The 19,695-nt window shown below is 38.2% G+C and overlaps 1 protein-coding gene across 1 annotated transcript in view; it reads left to right on the top strand.

Annotated features, from left to right (window-relative positions):
- INTS9 (integrator complex subunit 9) overlaps positions 1 to 19,695 on the top strand; it is a 943,738-nt gene that overhangs the window by 548,813 nt on the left and 375,230 nt on the right. The window contains exon 9 of the mRNA XM_044062717.1: positions 58 to 182. Within this exon, the coding sequence (XP_043918652.1) occupies positions 58 to 182 (125 nt within the window). The remainder of the gene's footprint in view (positions 1 to 57; positions 183 to 19,695) is intronic.

Here is a 19,695-nt window from a genome sequence, read left to right as displayed (position 1 = left end):
GATTGTTCACACTGCATACCAGTTTCAGTATATGTATTCACATTTGTGTCATTTTAGAGCCAGACTTCTCTTACCTGGACGCATTAGCTCCATACCAACCTCTTGCTATGAAATGCATCTACTGCCCAATTGACACCAGACTGAACTTCATACAGGTCTCCAAATTACTCAAGGAAGTACAGGTAATTGCACATTTTAAACTTAGATGCATTTTGTGTTGAAACAACAATATTACTTTTTTTTTCCTTATAATGCTGTAAACTTGAGTTTAGAGCCTAATTCATGTATTCTTCTTCTTTCGGCTGCTCCCGTTAGGGGTCGCCACAGCGGATCATCTGTTTCCATTTCATCCTGTCCTCTGCATCTTGCTCTGTCACACCAACCACCTCCATGTCCTCTCTCACCACATCCGTAAACCTTATCTTAGGCCTTCCTCTTTTCCTGTTACCTGGCAGCTTCATCCTTAACATCTTTTTCCCAATATACTCTGCATCCCTCCTCAGCACATGTCCAAACCAACATAATCTTGCCTCTCTGGCTTTGTCTCCAAACCTTCCAACCTGGGCTGACCCTCTAATATACTTATTCCTAATCCTGTCCACCGTCGTCACACCCAGTGCAAATCTTAACATCTTTAACTCTGCCACGTCCAGCTCTGACTCCTGCCTTTTTGTCAATGCCACTGACTCCAACCCATATAAAATAGCTGGTCTCACTACCCTCTTGTAGACCTTCCCTTTTACTCTTACTGGTACTCGTCTGTCAAAAATCACTCCTGACACTCTTCTCCACCCACTCCATCCTGCCTGTACTCTCTTCTTCACCTCTGTTCCACACTCACCATTACTCTGAACTGTTGATCCCAAGTACTTAAACTCATCCACCTTCGCCACCTCTACTCCCTGCATCCTCACCATTCCTCTATCCTTCCTCTCATTCACACACACATATTTTGTCTTAGTCCTGCTGACCTTCATTCCTCTTCTCTCTAGAGCATATCTCCACCTCTCCAGGGTCTCCTCCACCTGTTCCCTACTCTCACTACAGATCATAATGTCATCTGCAAACATCATAGTCCACGGGGACTCCTGTCTGATCTCGTTTGTCAACCTGTCCATCTCCATTGCAAATAAGGGCTCAGAGCTGAAACTTGATGTAGTCCCACCTCCACCTTAAACGCATCCGTCACTCCCACCGCAGACCTCACCGCTGTCACACTACCCTCGTACATATCCTGTACCACTCTTACATACTTCTCTGACACTCCCGATTTCCTCATACAATACCTAGAGCCTAACTCATGTAAGAAGAGCAAATCCAATGAGTAAGATTGAATGTTGCAAATGTATACTTTTTCCATGAAAGGTTGGCAACTAGTTTTAGTAATGTTGCCAAGGCATTTAATTGTAGATTACCAGATATCTGCTGATAATGTGTTTCACACATATGTTTGTATGATTTCTTTGCCTGTAGTCCAGGGAAATGGAGAAAATTGTAGTTTGCAGGATATGAGTCTTGCTAGTAGCTAGCATTGTATCTGAATCTTCATTTTTCTAATCTCTTGTAAACATCTGTCACAGTAATGATGAGCACAGCACAAAATAATTCATATCTCTTTTTCAATTGTGCATTGTTGTGCATAAAAACACACTAGTAAAAAAGAAGAAAACTGGAAGAGAGGTCTTTAGAAAAGAGAAGGAACAAATTACATAGAAATAAATGGAATTTGTAGGAACAATACATGCAGAATAATGTTCAGGAGGAGGAGTGAGGTTTGAGGGAAAGCAGGAATTGACCAGTTTACGTAATGTTTGAATGATAATTGTAAAGAAAAAAAAACATGTGTGATGTATGTAAATGGAGAAAATGTTACTATGATTTGTTCATAGGTGTTTACTAGGCTAACTACCACAAGGGCCTTTTAAGCCTAGCCATGCATCCCATCTGACAAGTTCTGGTACCCTTGATGAGCATTAGTGGGGGCTTTGAGGTGAAACATTTACAAGCAGGTGCCTGGGAGACAGGCTGCCTGTGTCCATTAGAGACATAGGTGCTAAACCAAGGATACATTTCCTGTTTCCCATCAAGTTGTCCAAGTTCCACTTGAATTGGTTTAGGAAAGAACAGTGCTTTGCATGGAATGGGGAGCCTGTTCCAGAAAATAGGTAGCCTCTGGGATACATACGTGTTTCTCCAACAGGTCCTTTTTCTATCACAGGCAAGGTTTAAGTCCTTAGAATGGGTAATTGTGGTGCTGTTTGCTTTGCAGTTATGCAGGAGACCCATCAAAGTGGGATCTTACAATGTCTTGTATGCCAGCTATAGATCTTTCTACAACAGCCTAAAAGGAGCAGTCCCAGGAGTGATCCCTACGGGACTCCGCTTGTGACTGGCCTCTCTGTACGGGTGGACCCCTCAACTCTAGCATCCTGGGTCCTGTCAGTGAGCCAGATAGCTATGCACAGGGTGACATAAGAGTTTATACCTAACTTCTTGAGTTTGTCACTGTCTGAGTGGTGTAGATGGCCCACCTTTGTACATGTGGATGATTGTTGCTGTTCTCCCTTCATGAGGCACAAAGCCTGTTTGGAGGCTACAGCTAAATAGCAATTCCAGAAGGCCTGCTAGAACATGTTTCATGCTATTTAAAAGGCATCCTGGGATATTGTCTGGGCCCATTGATGCACTGTTCTTGGCCTTAGATTGATGCACTGTTCTTGGCCTTAGAGAGACCATTAAGGACCTGTTCACTAGTGATAGCAGGGGATGTTATATTTGATGGCATTTCCTGAGGTAAGGTTGATTGGAAGAGAGGAGTAAAGCTGGAGTTGAATTTGTCTGCCAGGAGGTTTGCTATATCTTCTCGCTCAGTATAGGTGGCTCCATTTACAATGAGCTTTGCATACAATTGTATATTGCCTTTGAGGTTGCGGAGATAGGTGAAGAATGCCTTGTGGTTGTGCTTGGCCTGGGAAGCCAAATTTATCTCAAATTTGGCTTTGGTAGACTTTGTTGTCTTGTGAGTTGTTTTAGTTTGATGAGAGGGCTTTTATCCTGCTGGGTGCTGCACCTCCTAATTTTTGCCTTGATTTTCTTCCTTCTGTTATATAGCCTATTACTGCTGTGATTCCACTAGGGTGGCTTGTTTTGTGAGTTAGTTCTGTACTTCTCCCTGGTGGGTACAGCTGCCTATTTGCAGCTATTAGCATAATTACATAGGGTTTCTGTGAACAGTTCTGTGTGTGTAGCAGTGTTCTCAGGGTTTATGGGGTCTTGAAATTTTGCTAGTTTATCACTTAGTAGCACGAAGTTAGCCTTAGAGTACTTCCTGAGTATTTCAGGGTTAGCTGGGGTTCCAGGTTTAATTTTTACTTCAAAGGAAACCATTTTGTGGTCGAACCTTGCCAGAGAAGATGTTACACTAGGGGGTGTGCGCAGTCCTCCTGCATTAGAGAGGACCAGACCCAGTATAGCTGCACCCCTAGTTGGTGTATTGACAGTCTAGTCCAGGGAGTTTGTGTTTACGAAATCCAGAAATCTCTGCGCCTGTACGTTTGGTGTTGTATATGATTCCCTGTTAATAGTGGGGTAGTTAAAGTCGCCTGTGAGTATGGTATTGGGATGGATGGTGAGTGTTTCCATTATTTTCAAATACATGATATGCGTTTCCTGGGTCATAGAGGGGGACCTGTAGCTTGCAGGGAAGTGTTATTAGATTTTGCCTATGGTGATTAGATCATGGAGAAGCTCAAGGGAATTGTCTTGTAAATTGAGATGCCTCCACCTTTAGTTCTGTCCGTGTAGTAGCTGGTCTGAATGTGTGGAAGGCATTATAACCTTGCACTGCTGGTGTACTGCCCATAGCTTTAAACCATGTTTCAGTTACTGCAGAGACATCAACATTCTTTAGGGTGAAGAGAGCTTCCAGGGAGTGCAGTTTTCTGTTTAGACTCCTAGGATTGAACATTAATGCCTTTAGATTTTCTTGGTTTTGATTTGCTTTGTCGGAAGTACTTTCAGTTTGGCATTGCCTAAAAAAGACACTATGGGGGAGGACAATGTTTTAGCTAATATTTGAAATTGTAGAGGGAAGAGGTGCAGACCACCCCTGGCAAAGCAGCGTGGTCTGTTGACCATCTTCTTCCATGCTGACACATATTCTACCGCTTAGAATGACACCAGAAACTAAGCCAGTTATTAAAGTCAGTCATGTTTTGTTCGTATTGTGCCATCAGCTTTAGAGAAGGTAAAGTGCTGCTCACTGCTAGGCTCACACCAGCCTGAGACACATATTTTGAAAGCTCCATGATGTCTTTCATGTAGTCTAGGGAAGTACATCTTAGATCATTTACACCCACATGGACTATGACTAAGTCATATTGGTACTTACGGTGCAATGATCCGAGTGCGTTCATGATGTGGTGGATCCTGGCCCTTGATAAGCAACTGACCATGACTTTCTCCTTACTTATCCTGATGAGCAGGACATCATTGTGTCTCACAATGGAGTCTCCAGTGACTAGAATCATACTGCTCCACTTGGAAACGTCACAAATCTGGACAAAGTCCTATGAAAAATAGGTACAGTTGGCCAAAAATCTGAATGCTGCGTAACATAAAATTTGTATATACAATTATGTTAACTCCACCCACTCCATTAGAATTGTGGGATACCAATATTCAAACAGAAATTGAAGAACAGATAAAATAATAAACACAAAGTTTAACCAGAACAATAGTGTTTTATTTATATTAACATTTGAACTCATATAAATCTAAAAATGCAGTTTTTCTTTTATAAAAATATCTGCTACACTGATGTTTAATAACAAAATATAACCAGAACAATACTGCTTTATTTATATTAACATTTGAACTTGTAAAACAAAATTGGGCTTGTATAAAACTAAAGCACATTCTACACAGCTGTGTTCCCAGTTAATCATTGGAATCCAGTAACCAAAAACACCTGTCTGTCTACAAACTTGGTCATTGTCTGTACTCGTGCAAGGTTGTTAAGGCATAGAACTCCTTATCTGTATGCATCAGGTCTATACCATCCTTCCCATCTTTCAAAACTGCTCTGAAAGACTTCCTAGATAAAATCTGACTCTGTTCTTGCTCAAAACCAGGATAAACTATATACCTAAATTTGAACTACCTTTTATTCCTTATACTCCTTACTCCTTCTTCAATTCACTACTGCTTTCAAAGTCTCTTCCCTGACTACTTTCTCTCTAAATGTAGCATAAGCCTGTTTCTCCCTGACTTCATATTACAGTTTCTGTTTGTATTAGACTAACTTATCTTTAATTTCTCTGCGAACTGTCTAAAATTTCTCTAAATATTAAATGATTGTCATATAACTTGTACTGATTCTTAACCAATGCTTTTATATTATGTCTAATTTGCTATATTAATTTAAAGTGCAGATATTTTATTTTATTTTTGAAGATTGCAAAATTATTGTTCTTAAAATGTTTTATATATAATTTGGAGCTTTTCTCCCTGGGTCCCCACTGAAAACGGGTTTCTACTCAGTTAGACTTTCCTAATAATCAAATGTTAAATAAATCAATAAAATAAATAAATACACTTCAGAAAAAATGAGTTACAAAACTTGTTATTCTAACAATATTCTAAGTTTATAAGAGCAATATTTAAAATCTGTCACTGTTTCTGGTTCTTTGCCCCCATTATTTAAGGCTTTATCCAGATTTCTTGTGTTAGGAAGTAGAGAGGTATAATACTGTCCCAATGCATAGAGTATCCAGACACTGGTATAATACCCAGGTATTAGATATTGTACATCTCTGAATCACACTTTTGTTAATTGCAGTTATTATTCCTGGGGGGTTTGTCCTTGCTTATGTATTATACTAAGTATGGGTTTATGTGGAGATTAAGTCCTCTTCATGGATATTGATGGGACTTTGTCACCACAAAGCTGTGACTTTGTGTTATACTGATTGCCATTTGTTTTTGACTAACATAGACTTTTGATGCATTTCTTTCTGGCCTTATGCCATACTTCTGTGGTATAGAGTTCTGGGTAGCATTCGGTGTTAGTAAACCTTATTTACAAAGGAAGGGCCAGTACACAAAAAATATCCAACCTGTACTAGAATTGTCTGTAACTATAAATGTAGTTTCCACAGAGAAGGTAAGCCATTGATATACCTTACGCATTCCTGCTCACTATCCTGAAACCCAGCTGCTAGCCCAGAAAACAAAACAAAAAAAAAAACTGAACCAAAATGTTCGTCAACAGTAGAATTCTGATTTTAGAAATCTGTTAAAAATCAATAACGTAGAAGTTTCAAACAGGTATGGTAATATAAGCCTTGAGTATACGTATGGCCTACTGTATTAAAACAACACAAGCACATGCAAAGTAAAGGGAAGGAAAGCAACTTAACATTCTAAACACAGTAAGATCATTAACGGTCTCTGTCTTCAAACAGAATTATGTTCAGCACAGAATTTTCACTGAGTTTGAAATTTTCAACATTAAAATGTGTAAAAACAGTACATTGCTTAAACAAAGCACAAATATATATAACAAACGTGCACCCACACACACACACCTACCTTTTCTCTGCTCTCACACAGCCATACACTCATTCATACACACACCTACTTTCTCACACCGTAACATACACACTCTCTCTCATATAAACATCTGGTTTAAATTGCATACACACACACTTTCTCTCTCATACAGAGAAACAAACCGCCAGTTTAACTAATACACATACATATACCATACCTCTCAACCTCAAAGTAGAATAAATCTGGACAAAGCCAAACATAATGGAGAAACAAAGGTCAGAAATAAGGGACAAATGGTAAACATTGCTCATATAAGCTTGGAAAGTTTCTAGAATAATAGCTTTTGCTACAGCATACATTTTTTGAAGGCTGTGAAGATTGAATTCAAATATGTCATTATTTAGTGACTTCAGTCCTCAGTGATTTGTCAGAAGACTACATAATTTATGAGGAAAAGACCTAAAATAAGGCAAAAACCTGGACATTTGCTGAAAACCTGGTTAGTTGAGAGGTATGTACTGAACATATCTCTCATCCTGAACAAAACTAAGAATACTGGGGGTCAATAGCCCAAAAAAAGGAACAGTTTTATATATTAATGTAATCCACTTTCAAAAATAATATAACAGGTGTGCATCAAATTGCATTTTCTGTGCAATAAAAATATGAAATTCCTAATGTGTGTGTAAGTGCAATCCATAGTGATTTACTAGAAAAAATATGAGACACTGCCACTGGGCAAAATATGAGGCAACATGCAAACTCAAAATTGCGATAATATGAAGAAAGCAATCTCCGCTCCCTCCACTGCTAGGCAGAGCTTGGTTTGGTGACTGTGTTGAGAAGAAACAGCACACAAGAGACCTCAGAAAATAAAGTACATTTTCAGCACTTCATAGTAAACAAACCCAGTCATCATTCTCCATACAAAACTCCAAGCCTGTGTTTTGTAATTTTTCTTACCATGAAACTTTTGGGCAATGGTTGGAACTACTGTACTACTCGAATACACAGTAACGAGTTGTAGTTGTGTTTTGTAGCCCATCCTCAAGACCAACAAGCTTTTACTGGGGAAAACAAAATGTGTTCCTCAAAGGGGTGTTATAACTGTATATGTATCGCCTGTCTTGTCTGTACTTAGTAAGTTAGAGGACCAATAAAATGCATTTTGTACTGTGAAATATCTGGGGATTGATGCTACGGCAACAGCGAAACAGTGTAAAAATAAAACTTGAGGGTGTGACTGGCAACATATTCATCGGGTGTGACTGGCAACATATTCATCTGGTAAGAAAGGGATTTGTTGGAATTACATGAATTGCATATTCATAGTCTGTGAAGAATCATGGTTAAATTAAGGTGAAAGATGGCGCATAAATTACAAATACAAAGTACATAAAAAGCCCATGTCCTCCATTGCCTTAACCTGTTTTAATTTCATTTAAAATTGGGATTGACCTTACTTTTTGTCCTAGCATACTGTTTATAAGTTAGTATGAGCAGCACAAATTCTTTTTTGTAAGTGAATATTTTTCCAAAGAGGCACCAGTCTGGTCTGCAAGGTTGATTGCATATATTTCTAAATCAGTATGTCACGTCATGTATGGAATACTTTGCGAGAACTTGGACCATAAATGTTTGCAAGCTGGGCCTTGTTTACGATACCTAACTACTGGTATGCATTGCTTGTCATACCAACACATCTCTGCAGACTGTATCTTCCAAGTGTATCATGTGCCTCATTCCTCAAAGATCAAAATTAATGTAAAGACTGATAAACAGGCTTTGCCAACTCACTGGTGCATGGCTCTCAACCTTCCATCTCCAAAATGAGAAACACTACCTCTGACATACACTCACTCACAGTACCACGGCACAGCTAGTTTAAATTCTGTGGTAACTGCGTTGGTGTGTGTGCATGTGAAGCATGCACAGTTCTCCTTAAAGGAGAAGATGCCACCACCATAGGCTGTTTTTTTATTTACTGTTGAAGCATCTTAAAAGTGTGAGGGTGCTCCCCCCCCCTTGCCCTGTGGTTCTGGTGCCCTTGTCTGCATGCTGCAATCGGGATTTAAAGGGGGCAATCAGGAATTTGTGGCACTCTATTATTTTAAGCCCCAAGCCAGGAAAATACAAGGAATTTGGTGCAGTTGAGAGGTATGGCTATAATGTTGGATTCTGTGGTGGCTTGCCTTATGGGCATAAAAGTAGGGGCTCCATGAGATGTGGCTGTATGTGTTGATGTGGTTGTTATTTTGAAACAGTACATTCGGGGTTGCTGAGGATTTTTGTTATGTGTACTTTGTTTAGGAGGTCTTTGGAGTTTAGGAAGGTTACATTTAAGTGCCTCAGCTTATGTGAATCTGCTTTGAATTGTGTGTGATACATGCAGTGTGTATACTTCTGACAGTCTTACTGATATTAGGAGTGCTTTTATCTGAAGGCGTTGCCTCCAGTGACCTTGTGTAAATACATCTCTCGCATACTGTGTCTGAGAATTAGCTGGTTGTTGGTAAACATGAAGTAGTTTCTACATTACCTCAGAATCCCCTTATCAACCATGCTGGTAACAGAGGTAGTGGAAAAGTTCATATCCATGGCAACAGACTGTTTTATTTATTAGATAGTTGGAGTGAGAATATAAAGTAATGTCAGGTGTATCTGATTTGCAACTGTGGGGGTAGTGCTTGTCACCATAAACTAGTTGTCCTGTATGCAGCTAGGTTTGTTTGTGTCTTTCGGCTTTTCCCGGTATGCAGCTAGGTACTGGTGAAATTTCAATGGTGCTTTTATGGGTAAAATGTCAACTCAAGGAGTCTGGCAATATAGGGTACTGGCAAACAATTGAGGGGAAACTAATAAATACAGTCTGATGATTTATGGATAAAGTTTTTAGGTAGATATTACTGAAAAGAAAGAATTAGCTTGTCAAGAATGATGAAAAGAGGGGAGTCACCTGAATGGGTACTGCCTGGCTACTGCAGGTGTTGGTCTCACCACAACTTCTCTGCTGGGATACAATGCTCCTTTGCTTCTTTTCTCACCAGAAACAAAACAGTAGCACCAGTCCCAACATAAGAAGCCGGCCACAGCCTGTTTGGTGATCCATAGTCTTGTCCCAGATGATGCAAGGGTCTGTAGGCTTGTTGTAGCCTTTTTCTGATAGATGCCTTGAACAGCAACCAGACCAGTCGGGAAGGTCAAGCACAGACACTTGCTTCCCAACCAGAAATAGGAATCTATACAGACTGCTCCTTCTCTAACCAGGAGCAAAATATAAGCACAAATTCCAAACTGGAACCTATGAAGCAGTTATTAGGCTTTCTGGTGATCAGTAGTCCACAGGAAATAATGTCTATATGCTCCTTCTCTCACCAGGAGCAAAACAGAAGCAATAAACCCAAGATGACTAGTGAGAGGCAGAATGTGGACTCACCAGTAATTGGTGGTCTTGGAGTAGATGTTGCAGATTTTAAAGATAAGATGGAAAATGGGTTAATACCCTAAGGGCTGCAGTGTGCACTAAGCAGTTAGATATGAAAGAGAGGGTAACTTATGCTTTAACTGTCTAAGTGGATAGCCACTAATTTTAAAAGACCAAGATAGATTGGAAAGGGGTTCGCATTTTGTACTCTGGTTCCGTGGAATACAGTGGGATGGCCAATAAATTTAAATACTTGAAGGGGAGTAATTTCACAAAATGATAATTTTGTGCTTAATCCCAATAACTAATGAAAGAGGAGATTGAAGGAGTTATGTGGGCAAATTAACCTATGGGGCAGGTAACCAGAAAGACAGCTGAGTTTAAAAACGCAACAGCACCAGGGTGAGAGAGTAGGGGAAAATGTAATTCTGTGTGACTCACAAGAGACACTGCTGTGGTCTCTTTCCTATTTTAAATATGCAAATAAAAGAATACAAGTAAAACACAGTGTAAAGAAAATGAGTTACAGTATACAAAATAGAAGAAGGCAGTAAAGCAACACAAAATACACGAAAACAAAAACAAACTAACCTTTCCCTCACAGCAAGTTGTGGTAAAGTCTGGGTGAGCTTTTTTAGTAAAGCCTTGGAATGTTCTATTTTATCCCTTAAAGAGAAGGTTTAGTTCCTAGCTCCACTCTCAGTTCGCAGGTAGTTAACCTTAATTGTTGTAATTCTGTGGGTGTTATCTATGCTTTACAATGTCCTTGCAACAAGTTTTACATTGGGGAAACAAAGAGGGCATTTAAAATAAGATTTTTAGAACATGTAAGAGACATTAGAAATTGCAAGAAAGATAGCCCAGTTGCAGTACACTTTTCAGAAGCCCATAATAATTGTAGTGATGGCTTGAAAGGAACTATATTGGAACAAGTTTGTGTATCTATGTTCAATAATATAAGTATCAAAACTGTTTTAGTGCAGAAAGAAGCTGTGTATATTTTAAAATTTTAAACTATGTTTCCTTTTGGGCTAAATGAAGAGCTCAATTGAAAAGTATTATCATGTTAATAAGCTGTTTAAATTGATTAATTGTTTAATCATTTTATAATGGGCGTGTATATAAACTGCTTTCTTATGCAAGTATTTTATTCTCCTTGAAGGCTTTGGCCGAGATGTCAGAGAGAGACTTTTTCCAGTGTATAATAAATCCTTGGTGGAATTTGCTCCTGTTGTTTTTTTTTCCTGTTTGGTTCGTGTTGTTCCAGTTGACCTTAATTGACCTGTTCTGATTTCTGAGCAACACACAAGATGCACAGCTCTGGTATCTTTCCTAGTTTAATTATATAGTTAAAAACAGAATACAAGTGAAACAGTGTAAAGAAAATGAATCACAATATACAAAATAGAAGAAGGCAATACAGCAACGCAAAATACAAGAAAGCAAAAACAAACTAACCTTTCCGTCACAGCAAGTTGTAGCAGAGTCTGGGTGAACTTTTATAGTAAGAGTAGTATTCTTTTCTTTTAATGTATGTATATGTGTGTTTTAAGTAATAATTTAATAAATGTTGTTTAAAAAAAACTGGGTGCAGGAAGAAGTGGGAGATAGGCCAGCCTAAGAAGGAATGCCGGTTGGCTAACAAAGAGACTAAAACGCAGTTTCAGTAACAAAGAACAAGGCATTAGAGGCACTCTAGTAGCTTCTGGAAAGGGACTTGGCAAATGACAAAAGGAAATTCTATCAGGTTTCAAGACAAAACTGGTGTACAAGAACAAAGGGAACATTCCTAACTGTGGGCAGTACAGAGGTATCAGACTGCTGTTGCACTGCATGAGTGTGCTTTTGAATGCGATTAATAAACAAATGCTCAGAATAGTAGAAAGTAAGATGGAAGATGAGCAGTCTGGATTCAGATGATGCAGCACAAATGACCCACTGTTTGCTTTGAGGCAGATAGTTGAGAAGAAGCTACAGATGAAGAAAGAGTCCAACTTGGGCATTCCTAGACTTGGAGAAAGCATATGACAAGGCTGCAAGAGAGCTGATTTTGACAGTTCTGTGATGGTTTGAAGTTCCAGAAACATTAATAGAACTAGTGCAGACTGTGTACAAGAACCCAATGACATGCATATGAAAAGTGTTTGGACTCACAGAGGCATTCCCAGTGGGAGTAGCTGTACATCAAGTTTTAGCTCTGAGCCCAAGCTGCTCATACTGGTGATGGATTAGATTAGCAAACAGGTCGGGGGGGGAACAGATCAACAACTAGTTGTATGCAGACGATGTGGCATTTCAGGCAGACTCTGAAGAAGAACTTCAGCAAAGGATAGGAGAATGTAAAGCAAAACTGAAGGCATGTGAGGTGAAACTGAGTACAGATAAGACTGTTGCAATGGCAGAAAATAGGGGAAATCAGAAAACACATAGGACTGAGATAGAAAAGAAAATGTTGGAACAGGTTAACAGCTTCAAGTATCTGGGAGGGATGTTTGAGGAGAAGGAAAGTCTGAATGAGGTCAAATCTAGAATCAGAGGGTCTGTAGCGAGCTGCCACAAGAGTGTGTGGCAGCAGAATGCCAAAATGGCTGAAAAGTAAAATGTACAAAACAGTAGTGTGGCCAGTACTGTTGAATGGTAGACAAACTTGGGTAGTGAGGACAGAGCATTTGAGGAAGTTGGAGGTGATGGAAATTAAGTGCCTGAGATGGATGGTAAGATGCACACTGTTAGGACATCAGAGCAGAAGCCCAAGTAGGTCCAATTGCAGTGAAGGTTGAAGAGAACCAAATTATGGTGGTTCAAGCACATATGCAGGAAAGCAGAAGACAATCTGGTAAAGAAGAAGGCATGAGGAAACGAGGGCATCTGGCAAAGTGATGGATGGACTGTGTGTGAGAAGACCTGTAGAGTCAGGCATGACTGTCAAAGGAGGTAGGAGAATGACATTGAATTGAGAGAGATGGTGACAGCTGATGTGACATTGACCCTGTACTGAAGATGGGGGAAAAGGAGATGATGAAGATGATGAGTAGCTAAACAAATACTTTTGGCATGTCTAGGAGACTACTTTGCATTTTATTATGGTAAGTACAGCCAAAACTTTAATGGAATACTTGGGCTTTACTTTACCATGCTGGTAACCACTATATCTGCTTTTTTAAGAATTTTTTCAGCCCAAGAGATTGTTGAAGCAGTGTCCTAGAGTGTTGCGTATACATATTTATAAAGCTTTACAAACTGGAATGTCAGCCAAGTACTATGAGAGACTTTACTAACCTACTTGCAAGCAAGCTGTCCGGGTGTATGATTTGCAGTCAGGTCTGATCTGTTTCAGTATTCCATATGTGATATATACAGTACTGGCATTCAGAAATGAGAGCCAGTAATGGTTGTATAAACTCTGTGCTTCTGTGTGTGTCACATTTAGCTTTAGCAAATTGCTTGTTACATTTGCAGCAAGTGATTTCTACAGTGTAAAGAAAAATGAATTTATTTGTTTAGGTAGGTGGTTTTTGCTCAACTAAAAGGCGAACGGAATGCCAGCATAGGTAGCTGATTAGTACCATCTTTTAATTTGGGCCATTTACCAGTTAAACATGTTACCTTAGTTACTGTTCTTTATGTAACATTTCTGCATTTTGTACTTCTTTAACAAATAATAGAAATAAAACAAAAATCTTTATGGTTTGAACTCTTAGGATTTGGGACTGTGATCACCATCTCGTCACCTAGTTAATTGTCAGCACATATTTTGAATGAAGTTAATTATCAGCACATATTTTGAACAAGAATGTTTCAGAGCTTTTTTATATAGATGGAAATTGGGTACCTGAAGTTGTTGAATAATTGACACAAGTCTAGGGGCAATAACAAGTCAGTAAAACAAGGATATTTGTTTTTAATGTGTTTTTTTCTGAAGGTCTACGCACCAGGAATCACACAACTTTAGATGAATTGCTTTACAAGTAATATTTCACATCAAAACTACACTTTCTAATAGTCGCACGTTTTAGAAGAAACTAAATGATATTCTGATACAAAATCAAGGTGATGTCTTTTAATTATGGAAAAGTAAGTCATGCAGATCAGTCACAGCATCAGTAGGAACAGATTTATAGATAAAAAAGTAAGCATGGTGAATAGTGATGCTGTGATAACTGATGTGCTTTTCATGTTTCTAACATTACAGAGTGCTGTACCAGAAAGTGTGTCTTGCATATATCCCTTATCATGAACAAATCATTTGTTGTAGACTGAAATTAACTAACCATAGGTGTCGAAATGTGTGACCCGATGAGGGACAAAACTAAGAATATTGCTGGTATTAAGCTAGAAAGTTAGTAAAATAAGAGTATTTGTATTGGTATACAGTTGAGGGTGACATTTCATGGAACTGGCAAGAAATAAAAAAATTAAATTTACACACACATTTATAGACATAATAAGTTCTTGTTCAGGTATCACTACTTTCATCATGGTAATGCTTATACATTTGTGTATGTAATTTTAGATGTATTTATGTGTGTGTGTGTGTGTGTGTGTGTATATATATATATATATATATATATATCTATATACACACACACACGCACAAAATGCTTTCACGTCAACCAAAACTTGGATGTCAAACAACCATCTCACTCTAAATCCCAGTAAAACCAAACTTCTAATATCCCCCCCCAAAAAAGCTACCGCTCTGTACAAGAATGATTTTTCTGTCCAATCCCATAATAATACTCTCATTGAAGTTGTTCCAAGTACCAAATTGCTAGGAGTTATTATTGATGAAAATCTAATATTTGACCTCCATAGCCATAGCAACATAAAAAAACACATAAAAAATTAGGTACCCTCTATAGACACAAATACTACCTTAATATGACTACTAAAAAAGCATCATCCTTTCTGCTACCATCTCTACCATATGGTGCCCCAATCCTCACCAATATCCAGTCCTCCCTGAAAACCAAACTGGACTCATGTTACAAGATTGCCAAATTTGTAACAAATTCTAAAAACTCAGTACACCACTGCTTTATCTCTACAACAGCTAAACTGGCTTGAACTCCCACACTAATTAACCGCAACTAACCACTGCACATAAACTCATATACAAGCCTTCAACATGCCCCTCCCTCTCCTCCTTATGGACTACATACCAGCCTAACAGGCCACTAAGATCCAAAAACACAATGATGCTGAAAATTGAAAAAGCTAACCTTGCAGCTGGTCAAATGCTGAATTCTTTTACCATCTCAAAACTACAGAATGCCCTCCCACCTTCTATCAGAACAGTTGGCAATCCTGTTCTCTTTAAGAAGTCTCTCAGATCACACCTCTCTTCTCTCTGGCAATGTACTTGTGCCAAAATAGTACCTCCTAACACCTGATCCATTACTATATCCCTCTACAACATCACTACTTAGGAGCTCTCTCTGACTTGCTGAATTCAACTGCTTATGCCTATAAAACTCCCAACAAGTAACAATCAAAACTGCCACCCTACCTGACTGACTCCATCCTCAATGATCAAATTGTGTACAGTGTTGATGTGTAATGTTTGTAAATAACTTGTAGCATTGTGTTTAATAATTATTTACATGCATTGTGGCTGTATATACACTGTATATTTTGCTTTTTTCTTGTATGTACTATTAATGTTATTGTGGAGCTTTTCTCCCCGGGCCTCTACTGAAAATGGGCTCACCTAGGCCCAGTAGACATTCCCAGTTAACAAATGCAATAAATAAATATAAGTAAATAATGCTGTTTTTTCCTACCATTTTGTTTATTGTTGGGAATACCCACCATCATCCACAGAACATGTCTTTCTCAGTTCCGGCACCCAAACTATGGGACTCACTAATCCCCCATCTCCATAACTTGAACACATCTGGCTCATTCAAGGCTAAACCCCTCACCTACCTAAGACAAACAGCCATCTGCACATTTCAGTAACCTGTAATAACATAACCCAATCAAATCCCTTTCTCTTTCAGTACAATAAAGCCATTAACTAACCACTACTAATTCTTGAATGGCTGCATTCATTTCCCTGTCCCCACATCACATCTTATCCAACCCCCCCACCACTGTATAACACCAACCCAGCTTAACATTCTCTCTAGCACCCCAACCAATCCTTAACATATAACACCCTTTCACTAACTCTCATATTCATGTTATAGAAATATGTAAATATGGCTCTTGTGAATTACTTCTTTGAATAATCTACTCTGTTTTCCTTGGTGTATATGAATGTATTCTATTGCAAATAGGCAATTGTAGCCTGCAATGTTTTACTTTTGTCTGTATTTTCCAACTACTGTACCTTATGTCATATGTGTTCTATATCTCGTGGGCTTTGGATGAGATGGGTCCTCCTCCTCTGTCCACTACCCGGGTCAACAAACAATAAATAAAATTAAGTAAATAGCTTTTTTTTAATTCAGTTTTCATTGGCAGCACTTATTCCTGCATTTCTTGTATTAGTTAGAATTTTTCTGCTGTGCAGAAAAACAAAAATGTCACAGGCTGAGATATAATGTCACATTTTTACACTCTTAGTTTAAAATGCGGATAAACAATATTAACACAATTGTTTTAAACTGCATGCAAACCTTGGAAACATTGCCTTCTCTGCTGTGTGCCGGACTGAAATAGGAACAGCACATATGTGCCACTAATGTCAACTATTTTAAGTATTTTTTTGCAGAGGATACACCTCACACCATCCCCTATGACTGTGCACCATCTCTGAAATCTCAAAGTTGTGGGTAAAGATGATGATTCCTAATACCCACTAGTATGCAACCTTGCTTTATTCAACATTTGCAATTCAACTATACTGCCTTTTAACTAAAGTACATTAATTGTGTTGCAGTCAATTAAAAGGACTTTCAAACAAACCATATGTTTCCAGTATAACAGTGCTGGGAGTAAAATACATCCTACATAAGTACCTGAGTATTTGAGTTTCTGACTTCATACAAGTAAGATTAACAGGCAGTATCTCTCAGTACATAATCCACTGGTATGTATGTGTAAAATCTGAGGGTTTATTGATCTAATAATGGAGACTATCCTTGTTGAGACTTTAGTTGAGAAGTCCTTCCTTGTTGTGTGTAGTTTGGCTGTTTTTCTGTAAAGCTGCCATGCTTTGAGGCAAACATGCTGTTTGTAGGCATGTACTACTATCGATGTGACACACCACACTAGTTGTCTGCACCTCACTCCAGCACCCAAGAACTCTCACTTCTTTCACTCAGGACCAGATCCAGGACTCGATAACCTAAGCAGCTGCTTAGGACTTCATGCTGGCAAGGGCAATGCACCCGCCACAACAATATTATTAAAAAAAAGTTTTCGTATTTGCTGAGTGACCGCGTACTGTCACTTTAAGAATTAAAAAAAAAAACGCAAAGATCTGATTCAATTTTCATTCTTCTTCAGCTAATGGGTTTGGATTCAATCCCTTGGATCTGACTCGGCTGCTGCTACAGCTCATGGCAACCAAAAACACTTGCGCTTCTTTCTTGCCCATAGTGTACCAACTGAAGTATATCCGATCTCATTTGCTGCTTTATGCAAAAGATGTGGCTCAGGCCAATTGTAACATCACAATGTTCCAAGACTCAAACCCTGGCTATATATATTGATACAAAGCTGAAACAATTCTACAAAAGTTATGATCATATTTTGATTGATTCTTGGGATTTCCTGGGGAAATTTAATACCATCCCATATGATGACAATTTTGTGTTTTTAACGGTTGATGTGAAGGATTTGTTCTCGGTCATACCCCATGAGGTAGGGTTGGCATGGTTTGAAGAAATGTTGGTAAGTTTCAAATTCCTTAATAACATAGAATTTAGACTAGTACTGGAAAATATGGAATTTGTCCTAAAAAACAATTTTCTATATTTCCAAGGGGACATATATCATCAGATAGATGGGGTGGCAATGGGATCAGCATGTGCCCCCATCTACGCCAATATAGTTATGCTTTATTGGGAATTGGAACATATATTTAAATCAACATTTTACGAACAAATTGAAAAATATTGGCGATTCTTGGACGATATTTTTATTGTTTGGAAGGGGTCCATAGAACAAATAGAGGAATTTATAAAGTACCTGCACACTACCACCAATTTCCTTGAGTTTACCCATCATTATGATGTTGACTATGTCAATTATCTTGATGTAAACATTAAGAAAAACAGAATAGGAAAGACATATAAATCAAGAATTTATAGGAAAGAATGTTTCTCTAATTCATACATTCACTATGAAAGTGACCATCCCCAATTATTGAAAAGAAACATCGTCAAGGGTCAAATGATTAGGGCCTCAAGAATGACTACGGAAGAAATAGAATGTAGAGAGGAATTGGGAATGATATACAACATGTTTAAAGAAAGAGGTTACCCCCCAAAATTACTAAGAGAGGTGAAAAAGGAAGCACTCAAGAAACGCATGTCCAAGTATCCACCATTGTTAAGGTACACAGTAAATGACACCACTCGAACAACTGGCCAAATGGAAAGGGAAATACAGCCACATAAAGATGACAACATTTTACGTTTTACCCTTACATATTCCAAGGGTATTGGCTGGATTAGGGATGGACTGCATGAGGTCTGGAAAATTTTTTCCAGAATGAATGACAGAACATACATATTCAACCAACCACTGAAATTTTGTTATAGGAAAAACACCAATCTCAAACAGTTGTTTGAAAGGAAAAGGAAAACACATGAACAAGGTGGAACACAGGTAAAATTAGGAACATACAAATGTGGTAGATGTGGCCAATGTTCTTTTATTACAGGAGAAAAAGAACTATTTCTCAAAGGTGCAGGTACCAGGTTAAAGAGTTTCGGATACCACACGTGTCAAACCAAGGGGGTGGTTTATCTGGCACATTGTCTGGCATGTGGGAAGTACTATGTGGGTAAAACGGAAAGACAGTTTAAACAACGGATGTATGAACATATAAGAGATATCAACAAGAAGAATGAAAATAACGCCCTATACAGACATAGTCAGACATGTGAAAGAGCTAATATAAAGTTTTGGATACTAGAACATGTGAAGAAAAATGACAAGGGGGGTGACTGGGAAGCCCTACTAGAGTATAGGGAGCTCATATGGCAACTTAGGTTAGACGCCTGTGGCCATATGGGATTAAATGATCATATATCTATCAAACCTGCATTAAAACTTTTTGCGAACAACCCCAAATCTAGAAGGTAATATTAATAGTGAGGGTAGTAGATATACCCTTATTTATATGGGCCTCTATGCCAAATGCTATATGTTCTTAGGTATGTCTTTAGGTATGTATTATGTGTTAAATATTGACAATTATTTGTGTACTGATGATTATAATTACTAATATAATATACAAGTGTATATACAAAGAATGTCGTATACAATTGTACAGACACTTAGTAACTTGTGTATTATTTTTTAAAAACAATTTTCACAATATTTCCAATAGGGATGAATTTTGTTGGTCATATATATTAGAAAGTGATATATATATTTTAAGTAATAGCACTAAATTCACGTTGTAAATAAATGTATATAGAAGTGCTAATATTTTAGTTAAGTGAGCCGACATATATCCAGTCCTGATTCTTTACACAGTTTTGGAAAAAGTATTTTTAAAATATGTTTTTATAATTTGTTCACACAACATAAAGTTCTAC

The sequence above is a fragment of the Protopterus annectens genome, chromosome 2.part1, assembly GCF_019279795.1.
Source record: "Protopterus annectens isolate FY-2018-M chromosome 2.part1, PAN1.0, whole genome shotgun sequence".
In the NCBI taxonomy this organism is placed as follows: domain Eukaryota; kingdom Metazoa; phylum Chordata; order Ceratodontiformes; family Protopteridae; genus Protopterus; species Protopterus annectens.
The sequence above is the reverse complement of the archived record's forward strand: the minus strand, read 5'-3'. Positions and strand labels throughout refer to the sequence as shown.